Source organism: Dermochelys coriacea, chromosome 4, assembly GCF_009764565.3.
Source record: "Dermochelys coriacea isolate rDerCor1 chromosome 4, rDerCor1.pri.v4, whole genome shotgun sequence".
In the NCBI taxonomy this organism is placed as follows: Eukaryota; Metazoa; Chordata; order Testudines; family Dermochelyidae; genus Dermochelys; species Dermochelys coriacea.
In genome coordinates this window covers 34,491,165-34,503,392 of record NC_050071.1, presented here as the reverse complement: position 1 = coordinate 34,503,392, position 12,228 = coordinate 34,491,165, and the positions used below count along the sequence as shown (strand labels likewise).

Sequence of the window (12,228 nt, the reverse complement as noted above, 5' to 3'; positions counted from 1 at the left end):
TCAAGATCTGGATTTATGCTCATGTACATTTGACTATTCAAATTAGTAGCAGAAGTGTGTTCAAATGGGAATTGTTTTATTTTTAGCAAGGAAAGTGACAAGTTCTTGTCAATCATCTAAAGATGAGAAAACACTGTGTACAATTGATGAATAATAAATATTTTATGGGGATTTTTTTCTTCGCTTTTTTTACAGGAAGAAATCTTTTCTGTTTTCAGCTCTCTATGCTGCCTTTATATTTGGTGGTCGGCACCTAATGAACAAACGAGCAAAATTTGAACTGAGGAAACCACTAGTGCTCTGGTCCCTGAGCCTTGCAGTCTTCAGGTAGGCCTTTTTTAAGCAAGGAATTGTTTGCATTAGTTTGTTTACTGGTTAAAAGAGATACAGACATAACAAGAGCATCAAGATGACAAAAAGCTGCACCTGAAGAAGTATTTCTTTAGTTATATCATTTAATGTCTTTGAGTCCTCCAACCTCCCCCCACCCCAAAATAGTTCTGTTTTGCCTGTCACATCACAAGCATCTTAAGAGGAGGAAACTAATAGCCAATCTTTTCAAGAGTAAGGAGGGAAGTGATTAAATCAGAAAATTACTTTGTATTATTGTGATAGCCAAACTTTCCTAGTGATCTAAATTACAAAATGAAATAAGCCAATTACGTTCCTGTTCCTGTCCTTGTTCCTGTTTATAGTTAGTATTACATTTATATGGTTGTGTTAGTAGAATCCTTAGGCCATGATTTTGATCTGTTACCCTGGCGTAAATCTGGAATAAATTTGTTGACATTAATGAAATTACACTGGTGTACTGAGATCAGAATCTAGCCCTTGGGTTATTCCAAGAAAGTAAAATAAATAATTTGTGAATGCAAGGGAGGATAAGAGGAGGTGGGAAATAATCTTGCTCTACTGTGACCTATCTCCTCCGAGTTTGATCTTGCCCCATTCAAGTCAGTGGCAAAACTCTCATTGAGAGCAAAGACAGGCCGTTTGTCACCTATCTGACCCAGCCGTGAGTCTGACTGATCTTAATGACAGCTTTCCCCTAATATCCCTTCCAGAATTTGTGAATGCAAGGGAGGATAAGAGTACCATCAAATACAATGGTACACATGGTACCAACTCAATTCACTAACCACAGTCAGCTAATGTACAGAGAAACTAGGGAATTCCGAGTATCACAGATTTCGGTGTTTATATGGAACATGTGTTATAATTCACTATGTACCATGAAAACAATTTGTAAACCAATATCAGAGGCCACTGATAGCTGCATATATTTCTAATTCCATGAATTATTCATTATAGCAGTTCACAAACGCACGATTCAGGTTTGCAAAGTGAACAGAGATGTCAGTAGAACACTGTGGCTGGTTTGCAAATTATGTCACAGACTGTTAGTTTGAGGGTTTGTCTTCACTACGATAACATGGTGTGGGTTTGTTTTTTTAAAATGTTGGCAAGTTTTGACTAAAAGTTTAACACCTAGTTTAGAGAGGGCAAGGTGTACTTTGGATGGACTCAGCTAGCTAGCCTGTGCTTGCCTGTGCCTTGTCTGCACTAGAGTTTTATAACCTGTTATTTTGAACGTGCTAGCTAAGATGGTCTTAAACAGTGTTTCCCAACCCCTTTACTAAGGTGACCCACCACTGCATTTTGTCTTTTGTTTGTGACTCACCATTGCCTAGTTACATATATGCACCCTCTGCTCCGGCACGGCAACCCTAATCCCAGCTCGGTGCAGATGGGAGGTTCCATGGGGTGGGAGAATGGAGAGCAGTACCACCCCACACTCACCCCACAGTGGCAGCTCCTGTCCCATGTGGCTGGGCCAGCTTCCCAGTCACTCTTCACTCAGGTTTGGCCAAGCCATCCCTTCATCATTGAGGGACAGCCAGGTCAAATTTGAGCAAGTGGTATTGGGACCTGGTACACAAAGTCATAGGGGTGGCCAGATCAAACCTGAATGGCACTGTGACTGCATGCACCAGGTCACAACACCCAGACTGGAGAGCCAAGTCCAGTCCCATGGGACAGATGCCACTGCTCCAGGGTGAGTGCAGGACAGGCTCTACCCCCGCCCCCCACCAAGAGTTGTAGCCTCTTCTTGTGCTAGATTGGGAGAAGCATGTGTTTGCCTAGGCAAATCTAGAACCGTTCTGTGATTCATTGGTGGGTTAGGACCCACTGTTTGGGAAATACTGTTCTTAAAATAATCATCTTTTGCCTAGTGAAGACAAGCCTGAATGTCCTGACTAAATTCTACTTTTAAGTTCTTACGTTCTGGCTACGTTTAGTTTCCTGATACCTTCAATTAGCACTGCATTCCCCACCTCCTATCCTACCTGGACCCATAGGGTTGCCGGGCATCTATTAGCGTTTGCTGTACTTTAGCCCAGAAGTGGCTGAATATCAGTCATGGGTGAACTAGTTCCTAGATGGGTTTCAGAGTAGCAGCCGTGTTAATCTGTATTCGCAGAAAGAAAAGGAGTACTTGTGGCACCTTAGAGACTAACAAATTTATTTGAGCATAAGCTTTCGTGAGCTACAGCTCACTTCATTGGATGCATTCAGTTCCTAGATGGTATTCAGTTTGTAGATGTTTGTAAAGTGATTTAGAATCCATTTGGATGCAAAACACACATAATTACAATTCTGTTTCCAATAAAATATAACCGTTAGTGGTTAGCTGTCTTCTGTAACATTGTGTTAGCTTAATTCCCAATTTGAGAAAGTGTAGTGCGATTTCATAACTGTTTTTGAAAAAGGTCACCAAAATGATTTTTTAAAAAAATTGTATTCAATGTAGATTAGCCCCACGCTGACATGTGTTGAAGTAAATATATAGTAATGATGACCTGATACAGTTTTTAAAGCTTTTTTTTATTGAGAGTTTTCCAAACGTAAATAATATACTCCACTCAGGAGAATGAACATGAGAAATATACTTTACATTTAGTAAATGATCTCAACATGAGGCTAGAACATCCAGAAACTGAAACTAGTACAAAATATGCTAGTCCACTTGGTCAATGGAATATCTTGCGACAAGCTATTAACTCCATGCTCTGTGATTTGCATCAGCTGCCTGCAGATTTCTGGGTGAAGTTTTAAGGTGTTGGTTTGACTTCTAAAGCTCTCAGTGGGCAGGACCTAGCTGCCTACTTCTCTCCATGGCCATGCTGCCTCAGTTGAGATCAGCTGAAGCACTTGAGCTGGCACTGCATCAGTGTAAGCAAGAAGAAGCAGTTGTCAGGGCATTCTCTGGGAGGGAAAATTTTGCTTTGGAATTTGCTTCCTCTTCCTTGCACTCCACCATTTAAATAGCCCAGTTCCAATGATCTTCAGGATACATTGCAAAACTCATAATTTTTCCCGCATGCTGGAAAGTGGAAGGAAACTGACAGGTTTCATAGTAGCAGCCGTGTTAGTCTGTATTCGCAAAAAGAAAAGGAGTACTTGTGGCACCTTAGAGACTAACAAATTTATTAGAGCATAAGCTTTCGTGAGCTACAGCTCACTTCATCAGATGCATCCGATGAAGTGAGCTGTAGCTCACGAAAGCTTATGCTCTAATAAATTTGTTAGTCTCTAAGGCGCCACAAGTACTCCTTTTCTTTTTGGAAGGAAACTGTAAAGGTGGGCAATTGTTGAGTAGGGAGAGAGATCTGAGTTTTTAAGTTGCCTGGGTTACTGGTGGAGTTATATTAAAATGTATGGCTACCCTTAGGAAGGACTTTTTTAAAAAAAAAAAAAGCTTACATTAAGGGTACCTAAAACATATGACTAGATGTCCCTTCTAGCATTCCCATAAGACTATATCAAGACTATATTAATTTTGCTTCAGTAGACTGTATTTCTACGATAGTGGTACTATTAGAGTAAGTTTAAGATATATGCCTTTCTCTAGGACTCTAGAGCATCTTAATTACGTGATGCAATTACACTGTATAGGATGAAAGGGGGAGAGGGAGAAAGTAGGTCAACATCTTATGAAAAGAAAATATAATTATAAGGTTGATTTTGAGCAGAACGGGTTGGGATTTTTCCATTGGAATGATTTTCTGACAGAAAATGCTGGTTTTGCAAAATTGAAATTTTTCTGCAAAAATATCAATTTTAGCTGGAAAAAATTCAGTTTTCCATGGGGGGAAGAGCAAACTAATGGCTCTCCAATTCCAATTTCACTGTCCATCTGCAGGCAGACAGTGAAATTAACAAAAGTCTTCCAGGAAGGCTGCCAAGGCTGGGCACCCTGACTTTCTCCCTCCCGGGCTTTCAGGCTCACTTCCCAGCAATGAGGCACAGAGATGGGGTGCCCAGCCAGTGCTTAATTTCTTCCAGGGCTTGCCAGGGCTGAGTTTTGGCATCTCTAGGCTCAGCAATTCATAGCCCCAGCACCTCTGGGCTTGCTGCATCTGTTACAAGTGTAAAAAAAATGGCTTGAGCTCCGGCACCTAGTTGCTTGAGCTGCAGCACCTCTTTTATTACAAATTAAGCACTGTGCCGAGCTCTGGGACCACAGAGTCTGAACACCCCAGTTTTCCACCTCTCCACCTGGGGGGGGGGGGGCAATGTCACTGAGCAGCCAGGCTCTTTGTTTCTCTAGCGGCCTGACCTGCAATTCCCACAGCTGGTCTTGAAGGCTCTTGTCAGTTTCACTTTGTGCTGGATGCTGTTTGTTTCAGGGGACAGGAGCTGTCCAAGCAGGCAGCTAGGAAGCAAAACAGTTCCATTTTGATTCTCCCAAAAGAGAATTTTTCTTGGAATCTGTTCCCATGAAAATGTTCATTTTTCACTTTTTTTATCCTAGTCCAGGACTAACTTCCCCCGCTCTCCAAAAATGCAACATTTATTATGGGAAAGAATTCTCCTTTTCTGGCCAACTCTAATTATGAGGCTTCCATGTTCACATACTGTCTCACAGAAAAAGAAAGAGCCACTTGCCTCAGAGAAAGAATCCATAATAATAAATAAAACTTGTGATGGAAAGTTCTGATTAAACTAGTTTTCAGTGTCTCTTCCTTGACGCACAATTTCCAGTTCCATCCTGCAGGCCTTCAGTCATCCCCACTCTTTTCCAAGTGTGCTACACTTAATCCAGTGTTGCTACTGCTGTAATCTTTGCCAGTGGGTTTAATGCTTTTGCTAGTTTCCCAAAGGAATTCAGATCACAAAATAAATATGAGCCAACAAACAATGTGATGCAATTGTGAAAAAGGCTAATATCATTATGAGGTGTATTAACAGGAGCGTTATATGTAAGACATGGGAGGTAATTGTTCTGCTGTAGGCAATAACGCATGGCATGAGAGGAAAAAGTCTGCTGCAAAACTTCAGGAACACTGGGTAGAGTTAGATCCTTCTCTTATGCATACAGACTCCCATCTGCTATAGGGAAATACTCTTTTTTATATGCAGTATTACTCCTTAGCTTTTCTTGCTTTCTGTTGAAATTATATTACTTTTATTATACCAGTCAAAGCCTTTAATAATCCATGTTCTTATCTGCTATGAATTTGCTATGATGTCTAAGCAAAATCTGATAGAGTACTTCTCTGGACAATTTCAAGGCCTATGCAAGTCATTTTTTAAAGAAAAAAGTGGGTTTCTCACTCACTCAATCTCCATCATCAGAAATCTTAACACTTCACTGAGATTGGAGAAACTGTGTTCTAGACTGAAATAGGAAATTCTATCTGCCAGGCAATGAGTTGGCCAGTCTTCAAACTGTATTATTGTGCCTTTCCTTACTAAGATCATTGAAGTATGGTGGCATCTACAATAAGAAAGTAGCTGTGCTTCTAAAAAACAACAACAAAAAAACACAAATTATTGAGAGCTTAATGAGAGTTCATTAGTTTGGTCAAAGGTGAATTTTAGAATAGAAATGTTGGGCTGAAAGGGACCTCGAGAGGTCATCAATTCTAGCCCCTGTGGTGAGGACTAAGTAAACCTAGGCAATCTCTGACAAGTGTTTGTCCAACCTGTTCTTAAAAGCCTTCAAGGATGGAGATTCCACAACCTCCCTTGGAAGCCTATTCTAGGACTTAACTACCCCTATAGTTAGAAAGTTTTTCCTAATATATAACCTAAATCTTTATTGCTACAAATTAAGCTCATTACTTTTTGTCCTGCCTTCAGTGGACATGGAGAACAATTCAGCGTCCTCTTTATAAGAGTCCTTAACATAATTGATGACTTTTATTGGATCCCCCTTTTTGCAAGACTAAACATGCCAATATTTTTAACCTTTCCTCATAGATTTAGAAAAACCTCTTATCATTTTTGTTGCTCTCTTTTGGACTCTCCAGTTGGTTCACATCTTTCCTAAAGTGTGGTGCCCAGAATAGGACACAGAATACTCCAACTGGGGCCTCACTGGTGCTGAGTAGAGTGGAATAATTACTTTCCGTGTGTGACATGCAACATTCCTTTTAACACACCCCAGAATGATATGCACAACTGCATCACATTGTTGACTCATTGAATTTGTGATCCACTATAACCCCCTAATCCTTTTTGGCACCACTACCGCCTAATTATTCCTCATTTTCTAGTTGTGGATTCGATTTTCTTTCTTCCTAAGTATAGTACATTGCACTTGCTTTGATTGAATTTCATCTTGTTGATTTCAGACCAATTCTCCAATTTGTCACGGTCATTTTGAATCCTAATCCTGTCTTCCAAAGTGCTAGCAACCCCTCCCAGCTTGGTGTCATCTGTACATTTTATGAGCATGCTTTTCTCTCCCTTATCCAAGTCATTAATGAAATCGTGAATGGTACCGGATGCAGGACTGATCCTGTGGCACCCCACTAAATGCATCCTCCCAGTTTAACAGCAAACCATTGATAACCACTTCTGAGTACAGTCTGTCAACCAGTTGTGCACCCGCCCTATAGTAATTTCATTTAGACCACATTTGCCTGGTTTGCTTATGAGAATGTCACATCATGTCAAGCCTTACTAAAATCAAAATATTTAACATCTAATGCTTCCCTCCATCCTCTTGGCCAGTAAACCTGTCAATGTCAGCAGCAAGCAGCATTTTTGGAGGGTGAAATTTGACTTGTTTTTTTCTTTGGAAATGTTGCCAGTTTTCAAACATTTGTCTCTGCTATAATATCATTTTTGCAGTAAAAATAGTTTTACAATAGCAACAGTTACAACCCTAAAATATTTTTCCATTTTGAAACAACAAAAATGTGGTTTTTCATGTGTTTTGCTAAGAATGTAGGCATTTGTTTCCTCTCACAGGCCTATTGATCCATTTCAAGTATGAGAGACTTAAGAGTAATTCTTTGGTGCTGTCTAAAATTATTTTAGTCTTATTTTGTTCAGCTCCCACATTTTAATTACATGAGCTGGATGTACTGTACCCATCTCAGTTCTACGATGAAGTTCCATATGGTTCAGTTTTTGAACCTTTGCTGTTCTTGATTCCTCTCATTCGACTGCATAATTTCAGCTACAGGATGAGTAACAATTAACCACTGTCATTGTGGTTATGATTCTGGCATAGAGATTTATTTTTCCATCTCAAATGACCTGGGGAAGAAATTTCTGATTTGATTAGGTGTCTAAATGATATTCAGTACTGGATGTTTGAACATTTCCTGAAGTTAAATTCTGAGAGAACACAGCTAATTTGAGTTGCCAGTTCCTCTAGATAAGGTTACTTTATATCCTGTTACAAAGGTAAAGTTGGGGTCATCTTTGATACTTGTTTCTTAGCTATAGTACAACAAAAATGTCATGCCCACGTTGCACTCTATATGTTTATGGAAATATTTTTATAAGTGTAAATATGATGTCACTGGAATATGTTTTATACAAAAGGTCTCTTGTAAAGTATCATTACAAAGCCAATAATCTATGGAGTGTGTTCACCCTATTTGTATGAATGTATCATTCTTGTATCTGGAATTAGGAATATGAAATATAATTCTGAGGCCCTATTATAGTTATGCAAAGTGTGGGCCATTAATGGTTTGGAATCTTGATGGCCCCCATTAACTAAGACAATTGATTGTAGATGGCTCTGTTTACTTGTAAGCCTTCCTGTATAGTGTGTGCCAGCAAGTGGATAATGAAGTCTCACAGGATATGTGAACATGGCACATGATACTGGAATCCATCTTTAACCTGGGGCTTTCCCACGGAGGGGGGGCAGACCAAGAGAGAGACAAAGGATTCCTGCTGGAATTAACAAGGCCTGTACCAGGGGAAAGGATTGAGCCCAGACTAGGAAGTGGTCTAGTCTGTGAAAGAAGCTTATTGGAACATCTCTAAGAGTGAGATTTACCTGTATTCAGTTTCTTAATGTATTAGGCTTAGACTTGCGTGTTTTGTTTTATTTTGCTTGGTAACTTACTTTGTTCTGTCTGTTATTATTTGAACCCACTTACATTCTACTTTTTATACTTAATAAAATCACTTTTGTTTATTATTGAACCCAGAGTAAGTGATTAATACCTGGGGGAGCAAACAGCTGTGCATATCTCTCTATCAGTGTTATAGAGGGTGGACAATTTATGAGTTTACCCTGTATAAGCTTTATACAGAGTAAAACAGATTTAGTTGGGGTTTGGATCCCATTTGGAGCTGGGTGTTGGAGACAGGAGTACCTGCTGAGTGGTTTTCAGTTAAAGCCTGCAATTCTGGGGACATGGTTCAGACCCTAGATCTGTGTTGCAGCAGGCTAGCATGTCTGGCTCAACAAGGCAGGGTTCTGGAGTCCCATGCTGATAGGAGAAACGGGCTCAGAGGTAGTTTCAGCACGTCAGGTAACAGTCCCAAGGGGGCCTCTGTGACCGAACCCATCACACCGGCATGTCTAGGACACAGCTGAGCTGTGAATAGTGCTTTCACAGCAGGACCCTGAGTCATTAATTCATAATTTCATTACACCTCAGCTGGATTATTGCAATTCATTTTTCATAGGTTTTACAGAATATTTATTGTATATGTATTATCCAGAATTGTGCAACTAAAGCTTACATAGATTGGGTGTATATTTGACCACCTACTCTTCACTCCAAGCAGCAGCGCAGCCTCATTTTCCTCTGAACTCCCTCCTTAAAATGCTATGTGCAGGGGGGTGAGTGACATAATCGCCTCTAATGCCACCAAGGGCTTGTCCTCACTACCACTTTTTATCATGTTCACAGATCATAGAATATCAGGGTTGGAAGGGACCTCAGGAGGTCATCTAGTCCAACCCCCTGCTCAAAGCAGGACCAATCCCCAATTTTTGCCCCAGATCTCTAAATGGCCCCCTCAAGGATTGAACTCACAACCCTGGGTTTAGCAAGCTAATGCTCAAACCACATGTTCTTACATGCTATTTAATAAACACAACTATGACATAGTTGGCATCACAGAGACTTGGTAGGATGATACGCTTGATGGGCATATTGGTATAGAAGGATACAGCTTGCTGAGGAAGAACAGGCAGGAGATGTTCCCTTGTGTATTAAATATATATATATATACTTGCACTGAGGTTGAGATGGAAATAGGAGACAGACTGGTTGCAAGTCTCTGAGTTAAAGTTAAAAAGTGTAAAAAAACAAGAATGATGTCATGGTGGGGGGGTCTACTGCAGACCACCTAACCACAAAGAAGAGGCTTTTTTTTTTAACTAAGAAAATCATCCAAAGCACAGGACTTGGTGGTAATGGGGGTCTTCAACTACCCAGACATCTGTTGTGAAAATAACACAGCAGGGCACAGATTATCCAACAAGTTCTTGGGCTGTATAGGAGACAATTTTTTTTTAATTTCAGAAGGTAGAGAAAGCTGCTGGGGAAGAGGCTGTCTAGATTTGATTTTGACAAATTAGGAGGAACTGGGTGAGAATTTGAAAATGAAAGGCATCTTAGATGAAAGTGATCATGAAATGGTAGAGTTCATGCTTCTAAGGAATGGTAGGAGGGAAAACACACAATAAAGATAATGGATTTCAAGAAGGCAGACTTCAGCAAACTCAGGGAGTTGGTAGGTAAGATTCATGGGAAGCCAGTCTAAGGGGAAAAACAGTTCAAGAGAGTGGGCAGTTTTTCAAAGAAACATTGTTAAGGGCACAAGAGCACTATGTAAGAAAGATAGGAAGTACGACAAGAGACCACCTTGGTTTAACCAGGAGATCTTCAATTATCAGAAACTCAAAAAAGAGCCCTACAAAAAGTGCAAATTACAAAGGATGAATATAAACAAATACCACAAGTATGTAGGTACAATTTAGACAGGCCAAGGTTCAAAATGAGATTAAACTGGCTAGAGACATAAAGGGTAACAAGAAAACATTCTACAAATAGATGGAAGTGAATAGATGGAAGTGAAAGACCAAGGACAGAGTAGGCCTGTTACTCAGTGAGGGGGAGGAAAACAATAACAGAACATGTGGAAATCGCAGAAATGCTAAATTACTTTTTTGTTTCAGGTTTCAGAGTAGCAGCCGTGTTAGTCTGTATTCGCAAAAAGAAAAGGAGTACTTGTGGCACCTTAGAGACTAACAAATTTATTAGAGCATAAGCTTTCGTGTAATGCATCCGATGAAGTGAGCTGTAGCTCACGAAAGCTTATGCTCTAATAAATTTGTTAGTCTCTAAGGTGCCACAAGTACTCCTTTTCTTTTTTTGTTTCAGTTTTCATCAAAAAGGTTAGTGGCGATTGGACATCTAACATAGGAATGTCAGTGAAAATGAGGTAGGATCAGAGGCTAAAATAGGGAAAGAATGATTTAAAAATTTCTTAGACAAGATAGATGTCTTCAAGTCACTAGGGCCTGATGAAATATATCCTAGAATATTCAAGGAGTTGACTGAGGACATATCTGAGCCACTAGCTTTTATCTTCAAAAAGTCATGGAAGACAGGAGAGATTCCAGAGGACTGGAAAATGGTACTATATTTGCCACCTATAAAAAGGGAAATAAGGACAACACGGGGAATACAGACCAGTCAGCGTAACTTCAGTACCTGGAGCAAATAATTAAGCAATCAATTACAAACACCTAGAAGATAAGTTACAGTCAGCATGGATTTGTCAAGAACAAATCATGTCAAACCAATCTAATAGCTTTCTTTGACAGGGTAACAAGACTTGTAGATCGAGTGGAAGTGGTACATGTGCTATATCTTGACTTTAGTAAGGCTTTTGATATTGTCTCATAGATTCATAGATACTACGGTCAGAAGGGACCATTCTGATCATCTAGTCCGACCTCCTGCACAGCGCAGGCCACAGAATCTCACCCACCCACTCCTATGAAAAACCTCACCCATGTCTGAGCTATTGAAGTCCTTAAATCATGGTTCAAAGACTTCAAGGAGCAGAGACGCCTCCCTCAAGTCAACCATGCCCCATGCTACAGAGGAAGGCGAAAAACCTCCAGGGCCTCTCCAATCTGCCCTGGAGGAAAATTCCTTCCTGACCCCAAATATGGCAATCAGCTAAACCCTGAGCATATGGGCAAGATTCACCAGCCAGATACTACAGAAAATTCTTTCCTGGGTAACTCAGATCCCATCCATCTAATATCCCATCTCAGGGGATCTGGCCTATTTACCCTGAATATTTAAAGATCAATTACTTACCAAAATCCCATTATCCCATCATACCATCTCCTCCATAAACTTATTGAGTAGAATCTTAAAACCAGATAGATCTTTTGCCCCCACTGCTTCCCTTGGAAGGCTATTCCAAAACGTCACTCCTCTGATGGTTAAAAACCTTCGTCTGATTTCAAGTCTAAACTTCCTGGTGGCCAGTTTATACCCATTTGTTCTTGTGTCCACATTGGTGCTGAGCTGAAATAATTCCTCTCCCTCTCCTATATTTATCCCTCTGATATATTTATAGAGAGCAATCATATCTCCCCTCAACCTTCTTTTAGTTAGGCTAAACAAGCCAAGCTCCTTAAGTCTCCTTTCATAAGACAAGTTTTCCATTCATCGGATCATCCTAGTAGCCCTTCTCTGTACCTGCTCCAGTTTGAATTCATCCTTTTTAAACATGGGAGATCAGAACTGCACACAGTATTCTAGGTGAGGTCTCACCAGTGCCTTGTATAACGGTACTAAAACCTCCTTATCCCTACTGGAAATGCCTCTCCTGATGCATCCCAAAACCGCATTAGCTTTTTTCACAGCCATATCACATTGGCAGCTCATAGTCATCCTATGATCAACCAATACTCCAAGGTCCTTCTCCTCTTCC

The 12,228-nt window shown here is 40.3% G+C and overlaps 1 protein-coding gene across 2 annotated transcripts in view; it reads left to right on the top strand.

Moving 5' to 3' along the window:
- Nucleotides 1–12,228, top strand: part of ELOVL6 (ELOVL fatty acid elongase 6) — a 131,270-nt gene that overhangs the window by 84,946 nt on the left and 34,096 nt on the right. For both annotated transcript variants that reach the window (XM_038401094.2, XM_043513414.1), the window contains one exon: nucleotides 196–327. In XM_038401094.2, the coding sequence (XP_038257022.1) occupies nucleotides 196–327 (132 nt within the window). The remainder of the gene's footprint in view (nucleotides 1–195; nucleotides 328–12,228) is intronic.